Source organism: Theobroma umbraticum, unplaced genomic scaffold (assembly GCF_002168275.2).
Source record: "Theobroma umbraticum cultivar Fairchild unplaced genomic scaffold, ASM216827v3 scaffold_4.1, whole genome shotgun sequence".
Taxonomy (NCBI): Eukaryota; Viridiplantae; Streptophyta; class Magnoliopsida; order Malvales; family Malvaceae; genus Theobroma; species Theobroma umbraticum.
Genome location: NW_018397258.1, coordinates 7,665,845 through 7,687,086, shown reverse-complemented (window position 1 = coordinate 7,687,086; position 21,242 = coordinate 7,665,845). Strand labels below are relative to the sequence as shown.

Genomic DNA, 21,242 nt, shown 5'->3' with positions numbered 1-21,242 from the left:
GAGTGGGCATCATGTCCTTTGACTACCTTGCTTGGCTACACCTCTGGTCTTTCTTATAACTAGTTTGTTATTGATGCCATCTCTCTTCCTTGATTCCTTTGGCTCAAATACCACGTACTGAGACTTTAGCCCAACTCCTGCGACCTTAAACTTTGAAAATAAATTTTAAAAGGGATATTCAAATTTAAATCAAATCCTAATCAAATAAATCAAATCAAATTCCAAGCAAACTTATTCAAATTTAATTACATAAGATTTTACAAGGATTCAAATTAAAGCAAACTCTTGGGTTAGGTCAGATTTTCTTGTTGGGCTTATTGGCCTACTTGATTACTTGGGCTGTTGGTCTGCTAACTTGTTTAGGTTGCCTAACTTGCCTGGCTTGTTGTCTATTGGGTTGCTTAACCTGGTTTGAACTTTTAAGCTGTGACACATGGAATCAAATTGTCGACAATGGAAAGATGGTGCACTTTTAACCTTTATTGACGAGTTTCGATCACCTGTTATTAAAGAGTCAGCATTAGGAGATGTTTTTGAGACTTGCAGTGTGATAGAAGAGATAAAGAAGAAGAGGCAAGGCAATAAAAAACTTTTAGATCTTTGGTAAGATCCAAGTTGAGGAAGTAGGCCATCGATCAGTCACCTTTTTATAAGCTTGGCCAAATTACTTTCCAAAAATTCCAAATGCTTTTAATTTAAAATCTCCATATATGTTTATCACTTTAATTTGAAGCTAACATTTTTCTTTCCTCACAACCACTCTAAAAATAACCCACGATCTCTTCATCTTTTCTTAAAATGTACCATATTTAATGGGCTCTTTTAAGTCTTCGATTTCTTTAAACTCAAATTCTTACATGTAGGATGACCACGATTTGGCACATAAATCACAATTAAGGTATTTTATCGCTATTACTTATGTTTTCCTTCTCTCTATCTAACATCTATAGCATTGTCCTAATTATATCTATTCTAAAAATTTGTATTCATAAGTTTTGCAAAAAGCTTTAGAAGTTTGAAATTTGCAAGCTATACCCTTTGATTATACCTAATCCCATGATCTCTTTTAAGGCCCCAATTTCTCTAAACTTGATAGATCTTATGAATGTCAGTATAAGTTCTACAAGTTAATCTATGATTGTATGGAAATTAAAATTTTGAGATATTCATGTATGACATGTTGTTATTCATAATAACATTGAGGTAGTTCTTTATCCATAAGTTTGTGATTTAATTACATTTTGCACTTATATAGATAAATCCCATGAAACTATATATGCCCTACAAAGGAATTGTATTGGGATATAATTATGAGATCGTTATGCATCAAAGTATTGTTCCTAAAGGTTCCTAATCATTGTATTATTGAGACAGGGTATCAATAATGCTCAAAGATTAGCACATGTTATGTTCCTTATGAAGTAAGCAATCGCTCTCATAAGTTGAAGCATAAAGATACTTCGAACTAGCAGGTGGGTGCTTACTATGGAAGAGTGAGTTCACTAAACATGACCCACCATAAGAAGTGCATTTGGTACCTCACTCAAGTGTTTATGCAATACTTATCATATGTCAATTGTGTAACTATTTTCCAAACTTAAGACACCAAGTTATCCTATATGTGGAGTACTATACTTTGTTTTCATCCCTACGGGTACCTAACGGAGGATGTCAAAACAGGATGCTTTTGAGTATGAAGTATATGAAGGCAAATGAGTAGTCAAGCTAAGAATCATCACCTCAAGTGATTCAAGGGGAAATATCTCATTAGTTCTTGGCTGACATTAGCTTAATTAAATCATCGACCAAGGTGATTAGGAGATTATGAAATGAGTTTCATAAGTTTTCATAAAGCTAATAATCTATCTGCAAGAACAAGAATGGAGGTCAATAAGAGTAGGCACTGCACCAAACTCTTATCATCTCCTAGATATATGATGAGGGAATGAATTACATTGAAAAACTCTACATTGAAAGGTTGTCAAAGAATTCTTTGACTCTCCTAACAATTGGGTGGCCATGATGCATTGCCAGATGTCAATTATGATCTATGAAATTGAATTAGTTAATTTAAAATTAAATATGTCTTATTTAAATTAAATAATTAATTATAATATTATAATTCAATTCCATTGCCAATATGTTAAGAACTTAATGGCTCACACACAAAGATTGCAATTTGGATTAAATAGAGAACGTGATGATTTAAGTTAGACTTAAATTAAATTCTAGATTTTAACTATTAAAGGTCTAATTAAAAGAGTTTTAATTAGGCATTGGTTAAATATTATAATTCTTATAATATTAAGGACTTATTTTAAATTTTAATAAGTTAAACCTAGACATAAATATCATATTATAGCCACTCTTTTCAAAAGCAACAAAAGAAAAAAAATAACTAATATTTTTTTTCTTGATTGCTGCCACTCTTGAGAAAGTTTTTCTTTTTAAAAACCTTATTCATTGATTCTTTGCTGAAAATCACAAAAGAAAAGAGGACAAATCGTTGTCCACTTGTTAGTACAAACTTGTGGTATAAAGCTCTTTCCTTATGAAGGATCTACTGCAATCATGTGTGCAACATTAAAGGCTAAGCGTTTGAGTGGTTAGGATTCTTTCATATAAGAAGGTGTTCACTTTTTTCAACAACAAAAGGAATGCATTTCATTTAGGAAAGTGAAAACCTTTTTCTAATTCTCTATAGTGTTTAAATTTGCATTAAACAATTAAGGTGATCTTGAGATAGGAGGCATGGTTTTTATTTTATTTTAATTTTTTTTATTATTCCATTGCGTTGATGCTTTAATCATACTATTCCTAGTAGTCGAATCCTCCAATTCCCAGCATGTTTTTGATGAGGTCCATGTCATCATTGGACTAGTTAAACATGGGTCAAGATTGATACCATTAAGGAAGGATCTAGGTTAGAGTTCAAGGATAAGGTGTACCTACTTTAATTTGATTTCCTTATGAAGGTGAAATGGGATGATTATTTTGTTAGTATTGCCCTATTTCGTATCATATTATTAAACTTATGTCAAATTAGAATCAATATAGTTTAGATGAATGCTATTGAAGGAATAAAAAATCTACAAAATTGCATTTGACAAGAGTATTACAGGCTTTTGAATGCCTTGTACAAATCAAAGTCTACTAACATGATGTTTATCTCTAAATATAGAACAACTTTTTATATATTTTGTAATAAATTATAATTGTACATATGTAAAAAGTTAATTGGTAGGATAAAACTAAAAATACACACATACATATATATATGTATATATGTATATAATATTCAATTTCTTGATATGACATGTTATATTATTCATAATTTTTAACATCAAAGGTTGATAAAATTTTAGAAAATGCATATTAATTGAATACTTAAGAAAATCATGATATTACCATAACAAAGGTTTCATCCGATACAAATCATGCTGCGTAGCGTGGATATCTTGTAATAGATTATAAATATAGATTACAAATAATGAAATGGTTTTGAAGCCAGCCTCAGTGTTGGATTTTGTAAATTTACCTTAACCACCTAAGCTGACCTCTTTAGCTGACATGGTGACACTCCGTCGCCGCAGAACCTTTTTCTTGGGCATTTTTGGGCCATTTCTTTTGCTGCTTTGCAAGCAGTGCCCTCTGCTCTTTCGTTCTATTGAAACCCTGAATGATAGAGCAGGAGTCCACATCAGCGTAGGGCCCCACAAAATAGATACTCATCTTGGCGTAACAAAAGGGAAAATACCTAGATTAAAAAGCAAACGAAATTTACCTCTCTTCCTGTATCGTTAACTATAAATGTAAGTGTCAGTAAATCATCCATTCTCGATTTCTGATTTTTTGTCTTCCCAATTCGTCCGGTGCCAGTGTATCAGGGAACTCTTTCCCTCTTCCCTCCAAAGGTAACGTGTTCCCAAATTTTAATGAACTATTTTCAGATCTGAATTTCTTCACCTTCGATTACCCTGTTTCACCAATGATTTTCCTTCTTTTTTGGTTCTCGTTCTCCTCTTTTTTTTTTCTTTCGTTTCCATCTTTCTTGAACTAATTTCGTTAAATTCTTGATTCTATACAGATTTTGTAAGTACCCAAGGGTTGAAAGACTTTCACTGGTATACGAAGCAGACAAAAAGGGCTTTTATTCTCGGCTTTTTCACAGACATGAATCCTAGACGGTCAGTTGAATCGCTAGTGTGCGATTTCTGTAAACAATAGTTTGGTGGCATTGTATTGCTTGCTTGGATCTGTATGTAAACTATTGGCATCTGATCACGTTATTTGAGTGGCTTTGCCTAAATTTCCTTACGCACCTTGCCCCATTCCGTATTTATTTTCCTTTTGATCTGATGTTTTACTCGTTTCCCTGATAATTCCAAATGATTTTTGGCAATTTTCGCTTGTGTTTGAGAATGGTTTAATTTCTTGGATATGTTTACCAACTCTCAAGTCATGTGATTAAAACAAGGTGTGGCGATGTTCCTTGAACTAATTTCGTTAAATTCTTGATTCCATATGATTATGTTCATGTCTTAAATCAGTATTTTCAATCTCTCCTTTTGAAAGCTGAACTTCCAATCTAAAAACATATCTGAATTATGGAATGCTTTTTCATAATTAATCTTCATTATGACCTTCCTTTTTCCTCTGAAGGAAATTTTGTCAGGTAATAAGTATTCTGGCAGCCTAATAAGATCTGCATGTGTACAGAGACATGCGTAACAACAGAGTTGCTCTTTTTGATGGCATTGAGGAAGGTGGAATAAGGGCCTCGTCTTCTTACTCACATGAAATTGATGAGCATGATAATGAAAGAGCAATGGAAGGATTGCAAGATAGGGTCAATCTTCTGAAGAGGGTAAGTCTGACCTTGGCCGCAGAACTGAACCCTATCTATCTCATGCCTTTATTAATTTGCATTGTTTGGGCTGCATCAGGATTCAGTACAGAGCCACTTAATGAATAAGAGCTTCTTGGTGTTTTAGCCTTTTTCTGTGAAGTGTTAGATTCTTAGTATTCAGTATAGAGATTCTTCTATATCTTATTAATTCCTATTCTTTCCCTCTTTCTTCACGGAATATATATATCTATATAACTCCTTGTTTCTGTGAACATAAATATAATGCAAGCATTTTCTGATGCATGTCACTTCAATAGCTGTCCGGCGATATACATGAGGAGGTGGAGAGTCACAATCGAATGCTGGATCGAATGGTATGTATGCAGCAGCAATAAAACTTTCTTCTTCTGAGTGATATTGTTTTTGCTGCTGCTTATGTTAGTATATGGTCACATGGTTTTCATTTAGGGAAATGATATGGACGCATCAAGGGGAATACTCTCAGGAACCATGGACAAGTTTAAGATGGTATGTGAACTAGATAACCTTTGTGTTCTTTGTGACTTTGTGGAACTTCTCTTACTTGCAGCTTTCATATCTTCCTGACTTGCATCTGCGGATTTGTGTCTGTGTCTGGTGCATCTACTGTTACATGTATAACAATGAGTTTGATCTGCCTCAGGTATTTGAGACCAAATCAAGTCGGAGAATGTTTACACTTGTGGCATCTTTTGTGGTTATTTTTCTTGTCATATACTATCTTACTCGGTAATTGGTCCATGGTGTATTTGATAAGTTGCAAGCTTTATATGAGAATTTGCAAGACCCTTTTATGCATGGCTACTGTAAACAATGTGCTTCCTGCATGTAAGATATTCTGACATGTTTGTATAAAGATGTTTTGGTATATCAAACAGGCCTTGAAGGCATGAACTTGTTAGCAGTTAATGTGCCTTTTGCATAATCTTTTTTCTATTCCTCTCCCAAGTTGCGACTTCAATGGAGCCAATGGCTGGCTACTAAAATCCATCTTGGTTAATCGTTGGTTTAGTTACAGTTCTCCTTTCAATTTGTTGTGTTTGATTTTTACAGTGTGATGGGAAGAAACAGGAGGGGATATTTTGTTAGGTAATAGCAGTAATTTGTCTGGAGAGATGATAGAGAAGGGTTGGTGCATGATTCCATGTTTAAAAGAACAGGGATCAAATCCTCTTTCTTTCAATTATAAAAAAAAAAAATGAAAAAGATTGGAGGAAAATGGGGGATGACATTGTTGGGGGAAAAGACAATTGAGCAATTAATGCGGTCGGGGTTGGGTTGTGTATCGCTTCTTTTCTTTCTGTCTCTTTGTGATGATAGACATAATTGGGTAAAGAAAATAGGGGATGGGTAAATGACGAGCAAATGTTTTTCCTTCCAACAAGTAAAGCAAATGGTTCTTCCTTTCCTCATTTAACCTTGAGCCACTGCCTGTTGACGCGTCCGAAAGATAATAAAAGAGAAGCAACTTTTTCTCGTTTTGTTTCTTCATCTACTCATGAGCTTCAAGGTCCGAAAAGCATTCGTCAAACAATCGCACTGGGTATTGAGAATTTGTCACCTGGTTTAGACCCGAATGACATCACGCCGATCTGAGACCTTAAATTACGGCCTTTAACTTGGGTTGATTAAATCTTCACTTTTTATTAAAATAGAGGATCAGTTTTCAATTTTCAAATTGCCGCCCCAATAAATCCGCAAGGATTATCGCCTGTGTTTTCCACGTCATTCGCTTTTGATATGCATCATAGAATTTGGACTAATATAAGAAAATCCCTAAAAGGCCAAAAATCTCATGCACCAGCCGGGAATCGAACCCGGGTCTGTACCGTGGCAGGGTACTATTCTACCACTAGACCACTGGTGCTTGCTGGAATGTGCCCTCAAACGCTACGTTTATAATAATTTGAGTCGAAGGACAATCATCTAATGATTTCTCAAACTTAAACCACGTGTTTCTTAAAAACATAAATTCAAGTTATTAATAGATATTGACTCAAACCTTTATATTGATTTTAACAATTATATTCATATCTAATAGGGATGAAAGTATCATAACTCTTTATTTATGACCTACTATAGATAGAGTTGTTAAATATTTGGTTATTTTTTCCTCTCTAATAGCCTTTCCTTTTCTCCCTTACCCATGTCCCTAATATTTCAAGTTAATAAAAATCATGTATAAGATCCTTACCTCTAACAGAAGATAGAAAAACTCATCTTCTCTACTTTACCTTTTTTTAAGATCTTGCAGTTCCAACTTTGAGAATGCCTTTATAATTCTTTGACTAAATGTTTAATTAGAGGTCAAAACTTTTGAGTTTTTGTCAATATAGGTCCAAATGTTTCAATTATAATAATTAAGGTTCAAATATTTTTGGTTCTTTATAATAAGGGTTAAGGTGAGATGTGTCTTACGTGTGTAAGACACACACATGACGTGGACGTTGTCTTGAAAAGATAAGATGCGAAAAGATAGTTTTGTCAGACAGTCTTTTCTGTCCACTCAAAATGATTCAAATTATGACGTGGTGTGTAACAATTTTTTCATCATGATGTTTAATAATTAAAATTTTCAATATGGTGTGCAACAACTAAATCTTTACTATGACGTATAACAACTAAATTTTTAACATAGTGTGTAACAAATACATTTTTCAACACAATATGTAACACCAAATTTTCAACATAGTGTGTAACAACTATATTTTTTAACAATTAAATTTTCAACATGTCACTTCCTTTTCTTATCAACTTAATCATTAATTGTAAGAAATAAAAAACGTTTGACCCTTAATTATTACAATTGAAACTTTTGACACTTAATTGAAAAAGTGTCCAAATATTTAGCCCAAATTTAAGCATTTAACCTAATTCCTTCCTTGCTATCTTGAAACAACAAGCGTTCTGACCCACTTCCTATGTATATCTTCTTCCAATATGATCTTTCCCTTACTTCCCAACTATTGCTTAGCTCCCATACGAGGCTTCTATAATTTCTTGTCACGCCCCAAACTCAAAGATTTAGGATATAATAGACACCACATACTCACGAGATGAACTCTATAAGCATGTAAGGCAACAAAAATCATACTAAATCAAATATAATATCTTCAAAAATCTCTTCAAAATTTACACTTTAAAAAACTTAAAGTCTCCAAATATAATAAAAACATGATTCTCCAAAAATGCCAAATTTTATCTACTTATTACACTTCTTCCATAACTAAAACCAAATACTCACATCAAAGCTAATACAAGATAAATAGACAAATGCTAGCCGAAGCTCTCATCAAACAAGTCTAGTTCCCCAAAGATGGAAAAAATTTTGGAATTTGAAAAAATGATGAAAATTTAAAAAACGTGTATAACCATTCAGTAAGTAACCGACATCCTCTTAGTTGGATTAATTATGCTTAATATTTAGACCTAAATTATCAATAATCATATAGATGTTAAAATAAAATTTGGGTAACCTTATCCAAAAACATGTTTTCTCCAAAATCATATTTTCAGATAACAGAATTGACATAATTTTCAAAATTTTCATATAACAGAAAAAAAAATATAATTTCACAATTAGTGGTCTCTTATATCATGGTATGACCACATTTAACCTTTGAAGCAGAAGTTAGAATCAAAACAAAAATCACAATTAACTTGAGTGGCATGAGTTAGAAGCATATACGAAATAACTATTGGTTGCACTGAATAGATAAAACAAAAACCATTGTCTGTAATTAGTGGCATAGTTCGAAACCGATCTCATATCACAAAGTATGCATCAACATAGCTAACATTTAATCTCTATTGACAAGGTCAGGGCATAGTCATATTACGAGACAAAATAAAACGTATTTTTAGATTACTCAAATTTAAAAAATACTAATATCCACTTTCATAAAGCACATCTCATGCATATTAAATTTTGAGTTTGTATTTACAAAGATAGCCATATATGTATATATTAGACAAAATCATATACAAATTTCAAAATAAGAAATCATGATTCACAAAATTCACATTCTAAAGCCATCATAAGGAAATCATATATATACATTTTGCATGCACAATCCAATATAATAAATGAAGAGATAAAATGTGATGTATACTATATGAAAGTAATTCACATTAATGATGACTTTTTAAGGATTGAAAACACTAAAGGGATATCAAGCCGCTTATTGATTCACTAAAACAAAAAAAAAATGATAAATAATCAAAATTCTCTTAAAGCCTATTAATTCCAAATACTCAATTAAAAACTAACACTACTAATTTATCAAAACAAACCATGACGCCCTACTGGTCATTCTAAGGCATTTAGAATGTGACAACCTCTTTTGCTAAACAAAAACTAATTTTGAAATATTTTTGAAAATTTAGATTGATTTTGATTTTCTTTAATAACTTGTAAAATACATAAAAACATTCAAAACCTAAAAACTCATAGGTTAAAGTACAAAATCAATAACAAAGACAGGGTTTAATGAAAATATTTTTAATACTAATTAAAACTTAGCTCATGAAGATTGTTAACGTGTTTTTCGAAACATATCAATAAAAAGATAATTTGTCAAATAAATATTTATTCATTTAAAAATTCACTAAAATTCAAATAACTCAAAATTTTGAAGTTTCTATCGAAATAGGTCAAATATTGATCAAAAATATTTTTCAAAATAATTAAAAATAAATTTTCATAAATTCTGTAATTTCAAATTTTTATGATCATTTGATCTATTTTAAGCACTTATAACTTACAATCTAAGTTGAAACAGAGGCGTAATCAGTACCAAATTTAACCTTATGTATCATACTTTAATAACCAAATTCATTTCAAAAACAAAGATGGTTTGAAACACAACTTTCAGAAACCAAAAATTACATAATCTTTATTAAAATATTCAAAATTTCTGAATTTCAGGTTCAACTAAGTAAATTTGAGCTTTCGATTCTCTTAATACAAAAATCCCCTAATTGAACCAATGAAACAAAAATGCAGAACACATTTCATACTACAAGAACCCCTAAAGAATCGATTTAAAATGTTACTGGAATGTGGAGTTTTGATGATCCAAAGCTAAGTCTTTAAAATTGTCAGAAATGAGTTTACATTCAATTTCAAATATTCATCTCCTAATCACTAAATCAAATGGGTGCTACAAAAACTATTAGCAAGATCTTTTCACTACCTTTTCATTTGGTACCCATCATGTTTCTAGAGATTTTATTTTATACGGAAATTGAAGGAATATAAAATAAATTTAAAAATTTTGTGCCAAACTATGCAAAATATAAAATTTTCATGAGTTGAAAGCTAATCATACCTTAACCGGTTTTTTGTCGAGCAGATTTGCCTTCGCCTTCTTCTGCTTTTCTTCTTCTTCTATAGGTCATAACTCACTTGCGTTTATGATTGTTTAAATAAATCAAACATAAAAAATTATAACTACTCCTATTTGTCAAAAAAGTCTTTTCTTTCATTCTTTCATCACAAATAGACTACCAAGGTTATAATTACAATTACAACAAGATGGACTCAGAAAAAGGTGGGTGTTACATTTCTCTTCTCAATTTTCTTCTTGTTCTGCTCATCTTTGTCCCCATTTTGGCATCTTTGGTGTATTTCATTGTCCTTCTTAACGTCACACATTCACAATGTCCAATCTCTATCTCAGCCTCACATCCCTGCTCATTGCCTAACTCCACATTATTTTCCACCCCAACACATGAGACACCGTTCCTCTGCTGGCCACATGTCGCCTTACACAAGCTTCTTAAAGTGATCATAAAATTAATTTGCTATACTGCTTAGAAGAGATATTCATTTACATGAACAAAGAGTGTGTCTATATACATATATCCTTTAATGTACGCAAGACTTGGGCGTAGGGATTTCCGTGTAGAATTTTCAGTAGCATCTTCTCAATTTGTGCAGTTAAATTTGCATTCCATAACTGTATAATTGAAAATAACATGGATTATTTTCTTCACATCACTGTATACATATAGACACCTTTTCTTGAGGATGCAACATCTTCATCTAACCTAGCTCCAAATTATGCGAATGATAACATACTGTTTCTATGCTGTAATGTGCTTTGAAATGCATTCGCTAGCTTTTGCAGTTTGAAAAGAACAAAAGTGGTTGCTAGCTTTAATGTATTTCCTTCTATTGAAACGCAATGGTTCCTTCTAGTTAAGCATCGCTTGTGTACGTTTTACGTGCACTGGACCTTCCAAGAAATTTCTATGGGCTAATTCTTGTCATACTTTATCCAAAGTTTTAGTCCCACATGTCTAGTTAAATTCCCAATTTAATAAGATAAACAAACAAAATCGGTTTGATAGCCAGCTAGAGCTGGGTAAGAATTTGATCGAGTCTGCTGCATGCTCCAGAAATTAACTTGAATGTAACCATAAGCCGGCACCAGGCTTAAAATTTCAAGCCAAAGCCAGGCTTTGACAAATGTTGTTCAGTTGTATACTGCAGGGCTTAATTAGTCATAAGAGCTTGTTCCTACGCTTTTGCAATTGCTCCTGAAGATATACTTCTTCCATGAGCTGAGACCATCTCACTCTCTCCATATCTAAACATAATTAGCATATGTTACCGAACGCTCCCCTTTTTGGTTACTAATTGCGTGTTATGGAAGTAAATATTTTAGCCTTTAGGTGCTGCCCAACCTCTTGCCATTGTTTTCCTGTTTCTGCATATCATTTAGTACTTGCAGGAACTGCTGATTTTATTTCAGTCCGTCAATTTGTGCTCTAAGACGTTTTTCATTTTTAAACAAAGGTCAAAGGAATTAGGGGTTTGAACCTTGAACTTAAACAACCAATTAATATATGATCGAGTTTGGATTGTTAGAATTGTATATACATTGATATAAGTGACGATGTGACATCAAACTCTAATAGACAAAAGAATCATACAGGATATTTTGCACTAAAATTTTGATATATTGATTAGAAATGCAAATTTACTCTGCTCATGTCCATGTACTGTATTATACCTGTGCAAATTTACTCTGCGGATTGTGCTGCTAATCTATACTATGTAAGGGGCCTGCCAAAGGGTAAAAATGGTTGCATATATAGAACTTTTGCAAATATCCTCACTGGGACTCAAAAATGTGGCATATAAACTTGCTCGAAAACAGCAATTCTACCACTAGCCTCTGGAAACTTGATCCCCACTGTTCACTGAGGTCCATTAAGTTTTTTCTTTTTTTTAATTGCAACATTATATCATGCACATACAGTATATGCACTGATGATAAAGTTGCCTTTAAAGATGGAAATGACTTGCAGCTGTCAGCTTATGGTGTTGTTCTATCACACTTAGCTTCAAGAATCATATCAAGCTTTTGCTAACTTCACAGCGCAAATAGTACTAATGCAAACAGATGCGTCATCCAATGACATTGAAACGCAATTTTTTCCTGAATTCGTTTTTGGAACCAAACAAACGAGACATTCTTGTTGTATAGCCTAATGATCTTCTGAACTTCATAAGCTGACAAAAGATGGTGATTTTTGTTGGATACTAGTTTCAAATATGACGACTTGTGACAGGAAAGCAGTGCCCAAAAGAATTCGTCTAGGAACATTTGTCGTGGAAGCCTTGTTAGTTCACGACAGGATGGGAGTAACCAAACCAACCACAAGCAAAAGTCTTTGCTTTACGATCTGCTTTATTCACTGGATTTGATTCAGTACCCCACTGTAATTTGATTAATGCTAGTGGTTTTAGCAGATTTCCATATACTTATCTCAATATTCTATGTACGTTATGTGTGTAAAAGTTTAAGTCTCCATATGGAAGGTGTTCTTGCTTATTCTAACAGGAAACTGGGAAGCACATCTTAAAAATTTTACATCTTGAAAATTACTAGTGTTTTTTTTGCTCAGCTACTATTACTAGTTAGTATACTTATAACCTAACTAGCTAGCGGCATATCATAATATACCTACAAAAGGAAGTTTTGATTAACTCAAATCCATTCTCTTAATTTTATCAATCATTCTGTACAAAAAAAATTTCAATTAAAAATTTTATATCAGGATTACAGTTCACGAATGTGTGCTTGAAAGTGGAGATATTACGTGCTCTTCAGGCTGATGACTATTCAACCCTACATCATCTGTCTACTTAAGCTTAAACGCAAGATGCATGTTCCGATGTTGTTTGTTTCATTAATTGGTTTAGCTTCATAATCACAGAAAAGTATAAGAAAATACTAATTAGGCTCATGGCAAAAGCATCCAAGCTTCAAACGAAAAATCAGTTTACATACTAAATAGAGGTAACCAAATCATATATAATATCTAAGTAATTAATTAATGATCTGAATATCAGAGAGTAAAGTATTTAACTAATATAATTTGCTTCTATCTAGTTGAATGTTATTGGATAAAATGACAAAAACATTGTTGAGAGAGGAAAGATGGGTTTTCCCTGCCGCTGAGAAGAGAATTGGATTCATGTAACAGAAGCAAACGTTTCCCAGTACTTAGCCGGATTAGGTGGCTGTGAAATATAGCTTAAGTGGAAAATAGATAGCTGCTTCCATATTTGAATCTTAGCTCATGAAAATGTGCTATTGTTACATGAACGAATTGAAAATCTTAAATTCAAAACGCCATGGATGGTTGGTACGAAAATCCTAAACAAGAATTCTTGATCCAAGTTAGAACATCAACAAAGGGAACAGCGATTGCTCACTAGCTAAACATCAAATAATTTCCATCGATGGAAATCAATAGTAGAAAACAAGTACTGGCAACTTTGATTGACATAATCTGTTCTTCATGTAAATATCGATGTTAAAGATTTACCCTTGAAGGGTCTTTATATATAGCACTTTATATATGCATGTATGTGTAGTCTACTTCAAGACAAGGAAAATGTTTATTCTTCTTTCGGATGAATAACAACGAAGAGAAATAGTATAATATATTCTGAAAGATTTTTGAAGTGAAAGGCTTGTTTTCAGATGGGTCCTGCTCCTGGCAACTCAACTGCCTACCTAGGTTTGAATTTCATTGAAGCTTAATACATCCAAACAAGACCTAATTCATGCATGAACAAGAATAATCTAACGTAATTGAAACCCTGCTGAGAGAAATCTCAATATCAATTGTTTTCCACCAGCCATGTGATTTAGAATGAAGTTGTATTTAGGAAAAAAAATCAAGTTGTATTTCACCAAACAGTTCACTTGTCTGTGCTAATTTGCTTAAAAGGAATACATTAACGTACATCTCAATTTGATGCATGTTTCTAACATTTGTTTGAACCATGAGATTTTTTCAGATATATTTAACTAAAACTACATGAATGATTTCCGGGTCAGGGTTCATCTTTTTCTCCAATGTTTTTCCAATTTCATTCTTCCACAAGCAATTAGGGTTTCCAGTAAATTCAAAAACCTTACAAAGAGAATAGGTGAGAAATAATTTAAGAAGCAAGCTCCTAGCCCCATGTCTACTACTAATTTCTCACTTTATTGAATCACAAGAGATTTCAACTTTTCAACTTCATTAAAGCATGAAATAACAGAAATGTTCAACATAATAAAGTCCTCAAGTAGGAGAAAACAAGATTGTGCAAAGAGCAGATAAAAAGAAGAACATCTTACAGAATCCATCTTGCGTTCCCTCTTTGAAGTGTTAGGCGTGGAAAAACTCCTTTCCGCCTTTCCTCTCTTCTTCTAATTTCTGCTTATGGTATATCCTTCTTGTTTGGTCTCTTCTCAGATGTAATCGCCATAAAAATAGGCACAAATAATATATTTATTGATGTGGATGAATCGAAAGAACATGAGTATCTTATTAACTTTTCTACTTCCACATCAGAAATATATCCTTTCCCAGTAGTACTTCATAAAGAATCCACAACTACTACTGTACATAGAGAAATTAAGTTCTTAATTATTATATAGGAGTATCCCATATATATATATATAAATTATAATACTATGGATCATGACCTAATCGAAGCTCCAAGTCTAATTCATCTTCTTGACTGCTTCCATCTGTCTTCTTGTTTTCATCCTCTACACGGGATGGACCGATTCGCAAGTTAAGACTCCTAGGCCAATCCTCCCCAAACGGATTCAGATGCCGTGAATTGTCTACATACAATTCATCGCTGTGGTGTGTGTGGGGTGGTCTAAAACCCCAACCTGAAGCTGGAAAAAAGGCTTGATAACTTACATGTACCTCAGGAACCATGGAGTAATGCTGCTGGCTTTGGATTGGCGGATAGGAATAGGACATAAGGCTTGCGTAATTCAAATTCTCATCAGCTTTGCCTGAAACTATAGGAACTGAACTAGGCCTGCTCTTGGCTCTATCTTTCCTGTGAATATTCATGTGCCCCCCCAAGGCTTGTGCTGTGGTGAACCCTCTCTTGCAAAACACACACTCGTAGGATCGGCCAGTGCCCATATTATCGTTGCTTTGCTCTGATCGATCAGTCTCTTCACTCGAGCTCTTCGAGTCTTCAAGCTGGTTGGCTTCCATGGAAATAAAGACTCCCCCAAAATCTCACCAAATGCTTTGTTGGAGATAATTCATAAGGTGTGGAGCAGAAAGAGGGTATTATAGGGAGGAAAAGATGAGGAGATTGTTAGACAAGAGACAAATAAAGGACATAGGCATTGGCTAAGTGAGTTCTATGAAGATGTTCTGAGGGAGAAAAGTCTTAGATGTTTGCTGGGAGAGCTTTTCTGTTAGCCGGCTGTGCTAGTGGATCCATCTTTAGCAGACAGTTAATATTTTAATCATTTTTTTATATATTATTGTTCTGACAATTTTAAGCTCCTCTCGCTGCTTCCATCATAGTTTTTCTTTAGCGGGGTCTCCATTTTGTCACCTCACCTCTCTTTTTCCTTCTGCATATATTTGTTTCCAAATCTTTAATTTTATAATATATATATATATATATACACACACAATTTTTAATTAATTCATGGTACGGTTTCCTCATCTTTTGTGTGTCAAATACGTTAGTGTATCCACATATGAAAATCCTTGAAACCCATTGCTTTGCTTAAAACAAAAACAAAAGAAATACGAAGGTAACTGAGTTTATTGACATTTCCAGAGCCAGAAGTACATGAACCCTTAATTATGAGACGGCTCTTTCCATTGTTTTATTGGCACCCAAGACATGTTCTATCTAGAGTTAATATATACCGCTATATATTAATATATGTCTCCAGGGTTATGAACTATGGCAGCAAAAAGTTTCACAAACAAATTAACCTTAATTAATCAAAACTGCTGTGCATATTTATATATAATCTTGAATGAATTATGATGGTATAATGAAGCCTTGCTTATCACACTGGTGAGGAAAGTTGTAGGAACCTTCCCGCAGAATATATTATGCGCAAAACAGTGAATTTTTGTACTTTGCACTTGTCCTTAAGTATAAGCTTTTTCAACCATAATTAATGGGAAACACATCATCTTTTTGTCATCACAATCAGCGTCGTTTAATTTCATAACCCCTTTTAGGTTTCACTGGTGAATTTTTTTTTTTGTGCTTGAAAATGTTCTGATATTGTGTCCCATGAATACAACATCTGATCACAGTTTTGCTTTGGTCACCTTAAAAATACTTTAATATAAGAAAATGTAGAAACTAACAACTCTGCTAATTACAACCCAAAAGAAGAAATAATCTGTCATCGATTATCGATATTCTTAGATTCTCGCAACTTGTTTTTGATCGTTTTGCTAGCTACATTATCAAAGTGTCTCACGTATGCATTCTTGGTTTTATTTCTATGTCATTGAATAGATTATAAATTATAAGAAGGGAAAGGAATAAAACAAACAATAGCTCTTGGTTTCCATGTGTTTTAGAGATATGAAGACCAAATTGAACTTGAGTCTTTTTCCTATCTCAATCTATATGTTTATATATATATATATATGTATGTATATATGCAGGCCGACATTTTTTATTAAAGAGTAGGTTAGATATGTTAACAGGGCAGGTGTTGTTTGGTATAGACAAGGAAAATGGCAGCACTATCATACTTCTACCAATTTTATCTTTTGCAATGCCTACAAATTCCATTTTGAGAGAATCATTGCAAGGAGAAATTAACATGATATTCACTGTTTTTCCCCCCTTATATATACATGTAATATAATTAATATATTAATACTGAAAACAGATCGTATAGTCTTGTAATAGGTAAACAATTTCATCTTTTTGAAAATTATTTAGTTGTAAATTAATTTAGTGATCAATCCAGAGAAGACCAAAAAGGCGCATAGTAGTTCAAAAGAATGAGCAGACGTAACTATAATAACTATATATGAATCATTGATTAGATTATTTCTGTTATCATGGAATATTTGTCTTGATGTCATGTGTAATTGGGATTTTGATTTGCTTATTGTCAGAAAAAAAATGAGTTTTAGGTATATCAAGATGACTGTTTTGACTTAGTCTGCCATTGTGAGAGGAAGGAGGTGAGAACTACACTGGGAGACTAGGACAATGGCAAGAACAAGGACGACAATAACGTGAGTGCTCCCTTGCAAGTACCTTTTAATTCTAGGGTAAAATACAAAGATCCCCTTGGATTTAATGGAGAATATATTTCTTTTTTATTAAATTGAGAAAGATATCTTTTTACCTTCTGCAATTTGGTTGAATATATGTTTTTATTCTCCAAAAAGTATTAGTGCTAATACCAAATTAAATTTGAAGAGAAAGACGAGTATACCTTTGTTATTTATATATCCATTTCATATTTTATTTCTATTTTTTTCTTTCCCTTTTTATCTCTTTTCATTTGTCTTTGTGTCTAATTTTTTCTTAATTTTTAGTGCCTATTTGGCTCCATTTTTTCTTTCAGTTTATCTACTTCTTACAAGTAGAAGTCAAGTAAAATAGGATTTTGAAAAGCTCTTGAAAAATAAGTAGTTTTTTTTCTTTAAAAGAACAAAATCTTTAAATAAGTTTCAGAAAAAAGCTTCAAAGAAAGCTTTCTCTTTTAATCTTTCAAAAACACGTTAGCTTTTTAGAAGAATTTTTCATTTTATTTCAAAAATGTCCTCATCTATTAAAAATAATTTCAACATTACCCTCTCAAAAAATACCCCCTCACTTAATCGATCTCCCGCTCCTCTCCCTTTCTCAACAAATCACGTTTCTCTAACACAAATCGTAATCTCTCTTTCCTCTACCTTTTCTCCAAAAAGACTACTAGAAAAGAAAAAGAAAAAGAAAAAAAAACAAAAGACCCAGCAATAGAATAACGAAATTTGAAGTTTTTTTATTCTTACAAAGATTAAGAAAAAAAAAGACTCAAAATTCAAAGCTACATTTGAGTACTATTTTGTTCTTTCTATTTTTTTTTCATTTTCTTTCCGTCATTCTTTTTTTTTTTTGGGGGCTTTGGAATCTCTCTTTATTTCTCAATTCAATTATCTTTTAATTTTCAGATATGCATTTGAATTATAGTTTAACAACTTAAAGAATCAAAGCTATTGTTTTGGATTCTTGGTAAAGATCTAGACCTATTAAAATTGTTGAAAAATCTTAATTGAGGGATCTCTTTTTTTGGTTTTAGATCACTATATGGTTGATGAACTAGTATGGGGCAACTTTACATCTCAGTCGTCTTGTCTAGTTGCTTTTGTTCTAATATTGTCTTTTTTCTATTACAAAGTGAGGGTAAATATATTAAGGCCTGATTTGTATCCGATTTTATTAAAGTTGTAAATGATTGAAAATGTATCAAAATAACTTACTTTCCTAGAAACTATTGTCTTTTTATGGATATGACCCATGGTAATTTACCTATTTTCGAGTTTTATTGGAAGTGTCACTGAATTTTATGCAGGATTTAGAGTCATGTTGGATGATTTGTGAGTGACATACTTGTGTGAATTTCTAGCACCTTCTACCTTGTTATGCATCTTGGTCTATTTGTATTTGGTGTAATGCATATGCGATCATAATGGACCATCTAGGCCGAATGATCATTTCCTGGATAGTGATGACGTAAGATTTATTGCTTTATATGCCTTGTTGTAGTTTATGGCTAGTCAAGAACAAGTGGTATATTTTACGTGATATGAAGCCGTTTCTGTTGATAAAATAAGAAAGGATTATTGTTGCAATAACAAAACTTCATAACTACATTAGACAGTGTGGTGTTATAGATGAGGAGTTTAATCGATGTGATTGTAATATCAATTATATTCCTTAGAGTCAAGAAGAAAGAAGTAATGATGAAGAAATGGATTCATATACTTATAGAAGAGTATGGAATGATAGTTAAATGGGTAGAGTTCATAATCAAATAGTTGTTGCACTGATGAAAAATAGAACTTGTTGGTTTATGAGTTATTTATGAATTATGTGTTACTTATAAATTATTTGTTGAACTCTTTTTTGTGATTTATTATTAATTATAAACTTTATGTTATATAAAAATACTTTTTATATTTCCAAAAATTTGTTTTAAATAGATAACAAAAATAAAGTTAGTTTTTTACATTGTGAACAAAGGAATTTGTAATTAATAGAAAGTTAAAAGTCATTATTGTTCATAAGAGCTTTATAATAGTTTTTAAGTTAAAAAAAAAGGCTAACCAATCAGGCTTTTAGTTACAAAATTGTAAGATTTAATTAGTTATACATACAATTGAAAGATTTAATTCACTTTAAATCATGTTTAATTATTATCAAATTAAATTTTAATTAGGTTAAACCCTAAACCCAATTATATATTAAATATATTGAATTAAAGATAATCTAATTAAGAAAATATTTTCTTCTGAGGTTTTATTGCAAATAAGCTTTCCATCATTAGCTTTGTTTCTTCCTAAATGGCATAAGAGTTGCATTATTATGATAGTGGCATATAGAAAATTTAGTGAAGGTTTGTTAAGCAAGATACACAATCAAGTTGCTTCCCTTTCCTTATTACATAAAATGAACAATAACTATAAATGAAATCCCATAAATCAACAACTTCACCCCATATAACACATTACAATTAAACAAGAAAAGCTATCCTAATTGTAAATTATCTAATTGATTGCTTAGTAGAGGCATAACTTACCTCTTTTTATCACATTGGATCAATAGAGTAGACAAGACAATAACACAACTCATAAAAGGTGTAGGGTTAAGATTTTTAAAGAGGCATTATGTTGAGCACCCTAAGGGCATATATATGTTGACATTTAACCAAAAACTAGAAAATAGTGTTTGTTATGAGCTACAACCCAAAACAACAACCAATTGAAGATAAAACCCAATTATATGGCACAACAGACAAGGGAAACCTCACTAAAGGCAAAACAACCATTCAAGATATTAATGGAAAAGGAAAACCTAATGGGACCTTTTCACGATTTTCATAAATAACCTTCCCCAATCAATGAACCTCTAATGGTTGAAAACTATTTATGATAATTCTAATGTAGTGTTTGATGTCATCGTTGTGAAGAAGTCAGAAAGAGGAAGAATTCTTTTGTTTTGTCCACTACAGAATTCTAAAAGAAGCTATAAATACAAATTGGAATTTTAATGAAGTTTCGCTACTAAACTATCAAATTAGGGTTAACCTTGCAAGGAATCCTAGAAACTTTTTCTAAAGGAAATGACGAGTGGAAGACAAGGTTTTTAATCAAGAAATTGGTACAAACAATATGTTGGGTGGGAGTGTAATCAATAAAACAAGAACGAACATCCACCAATCTATAATAGACAGAAGCTAACTTCGAGTTCTAACTTGTGAATTTGCAATCAATGGAGAAAAAGTTGAATCAAGGCAAAATCATTTTGAGGGTAAAAGTTGTCGAGTGTTCATGGAAGATGAAAATCTCTATTAGTTAGAGAGGTTTATGGTGAGAGAATGAAAGGATTAGTGAGGGCTATAGCACATCATGAACCAATTAAAGGACCGATGGAAGGATAATAGCTTTATTAAATGTATTTTTGGACACTGATTTCGTATATCCTTTAAGGACTTAGATTTGAGGAATAAACTTAATGGGTTGATCTGTAGAAATGATTTGATTCGATTAAGGAATGGACCATGCAATCTTACTCCATTTTAAAGAGATCTTTGATTTCTTGTTTAAGGGTTCTAATCCATGCTTGGAACCTCATTACCTTGAAGAATATTGCAATCACAGTAGGTTCCCTTGTTTATCTTTGGGTGTCAGTGTCTTCCACCTTCAATATGCCAATGACACGATAATTATCTATGAACTAGATCCTTTTTATCTCTTTAACACTAAAAGGCTTTTTAGATGTTTTCAGGTGGTTTTTAGACTTGAAATTAATTTTTAGAAAAGTTAC

General features: G+C 32.3%; 2 protein-coding genes and 1 non-coding gene across 3 annotated transcripts; 1 reads left to right on the top strand and 2 right to left on the bottom strand.

The window, feature by feature from the left end:
* The first annotated feature begins 3,703 nt into the window (after positions 1-3,703).
* On the top strand, positions 3,704-5,792 carry BS14A (BET1P/SFT1P-like protein 14A). Its single transcript, XM_021424923.2, has 6 exons — positions 3,704-3,914; positions 4,088-4,187; positions 4,720-4,867; positions 5,167-5,223; positions 5,318-5,377; positions 5,532-5,792. The coding sequence occupies exons 2-6, from the start codon at positions 4,174-4,176 to the stop codon at positions 5,619-5,621; spliced, it is 369 nt and encodes a 122-aa protein (XP_021280598.1). The 5' UTR covers positions 3,704-3,914; positions 4,088-4,173; the 3' UTR covers positions 5,622-5,792.
* An 892-nt stretch (positions 5,793-6,684) lies between these two features.
* TRNAG-GCC (transfer RNA glycine (anticodon GCC)) lies at positions 6,685-6,755 on the bottom strand. Its single transcript has one exon. It is a non-coding gene; the product is annotated as a tRNA-Gly (tRNA).
* A 7,767-nt stretch (positions 6,756-14,522) lies between these two features.
* LOC110414284 (transcriptional regulator TAC1-like) lies at positions 14,523-15,631 on the bottom strand. The gene has a single exon (XM_021425381.1). The coding sequence runs from the start codon at positions 15,419-15,421 to the stop codon at positions 14,873-14,875; it is 549 nt and encodes a 182-aa protein (XP_021281056.1). The 5' UTR covers positions 15,422-15,631; the 3' UTR covers positions 14,523-14,872.
* Between the last annotated feature and the right edge of the window lie 5,611 nt (positions 15,632-21,242).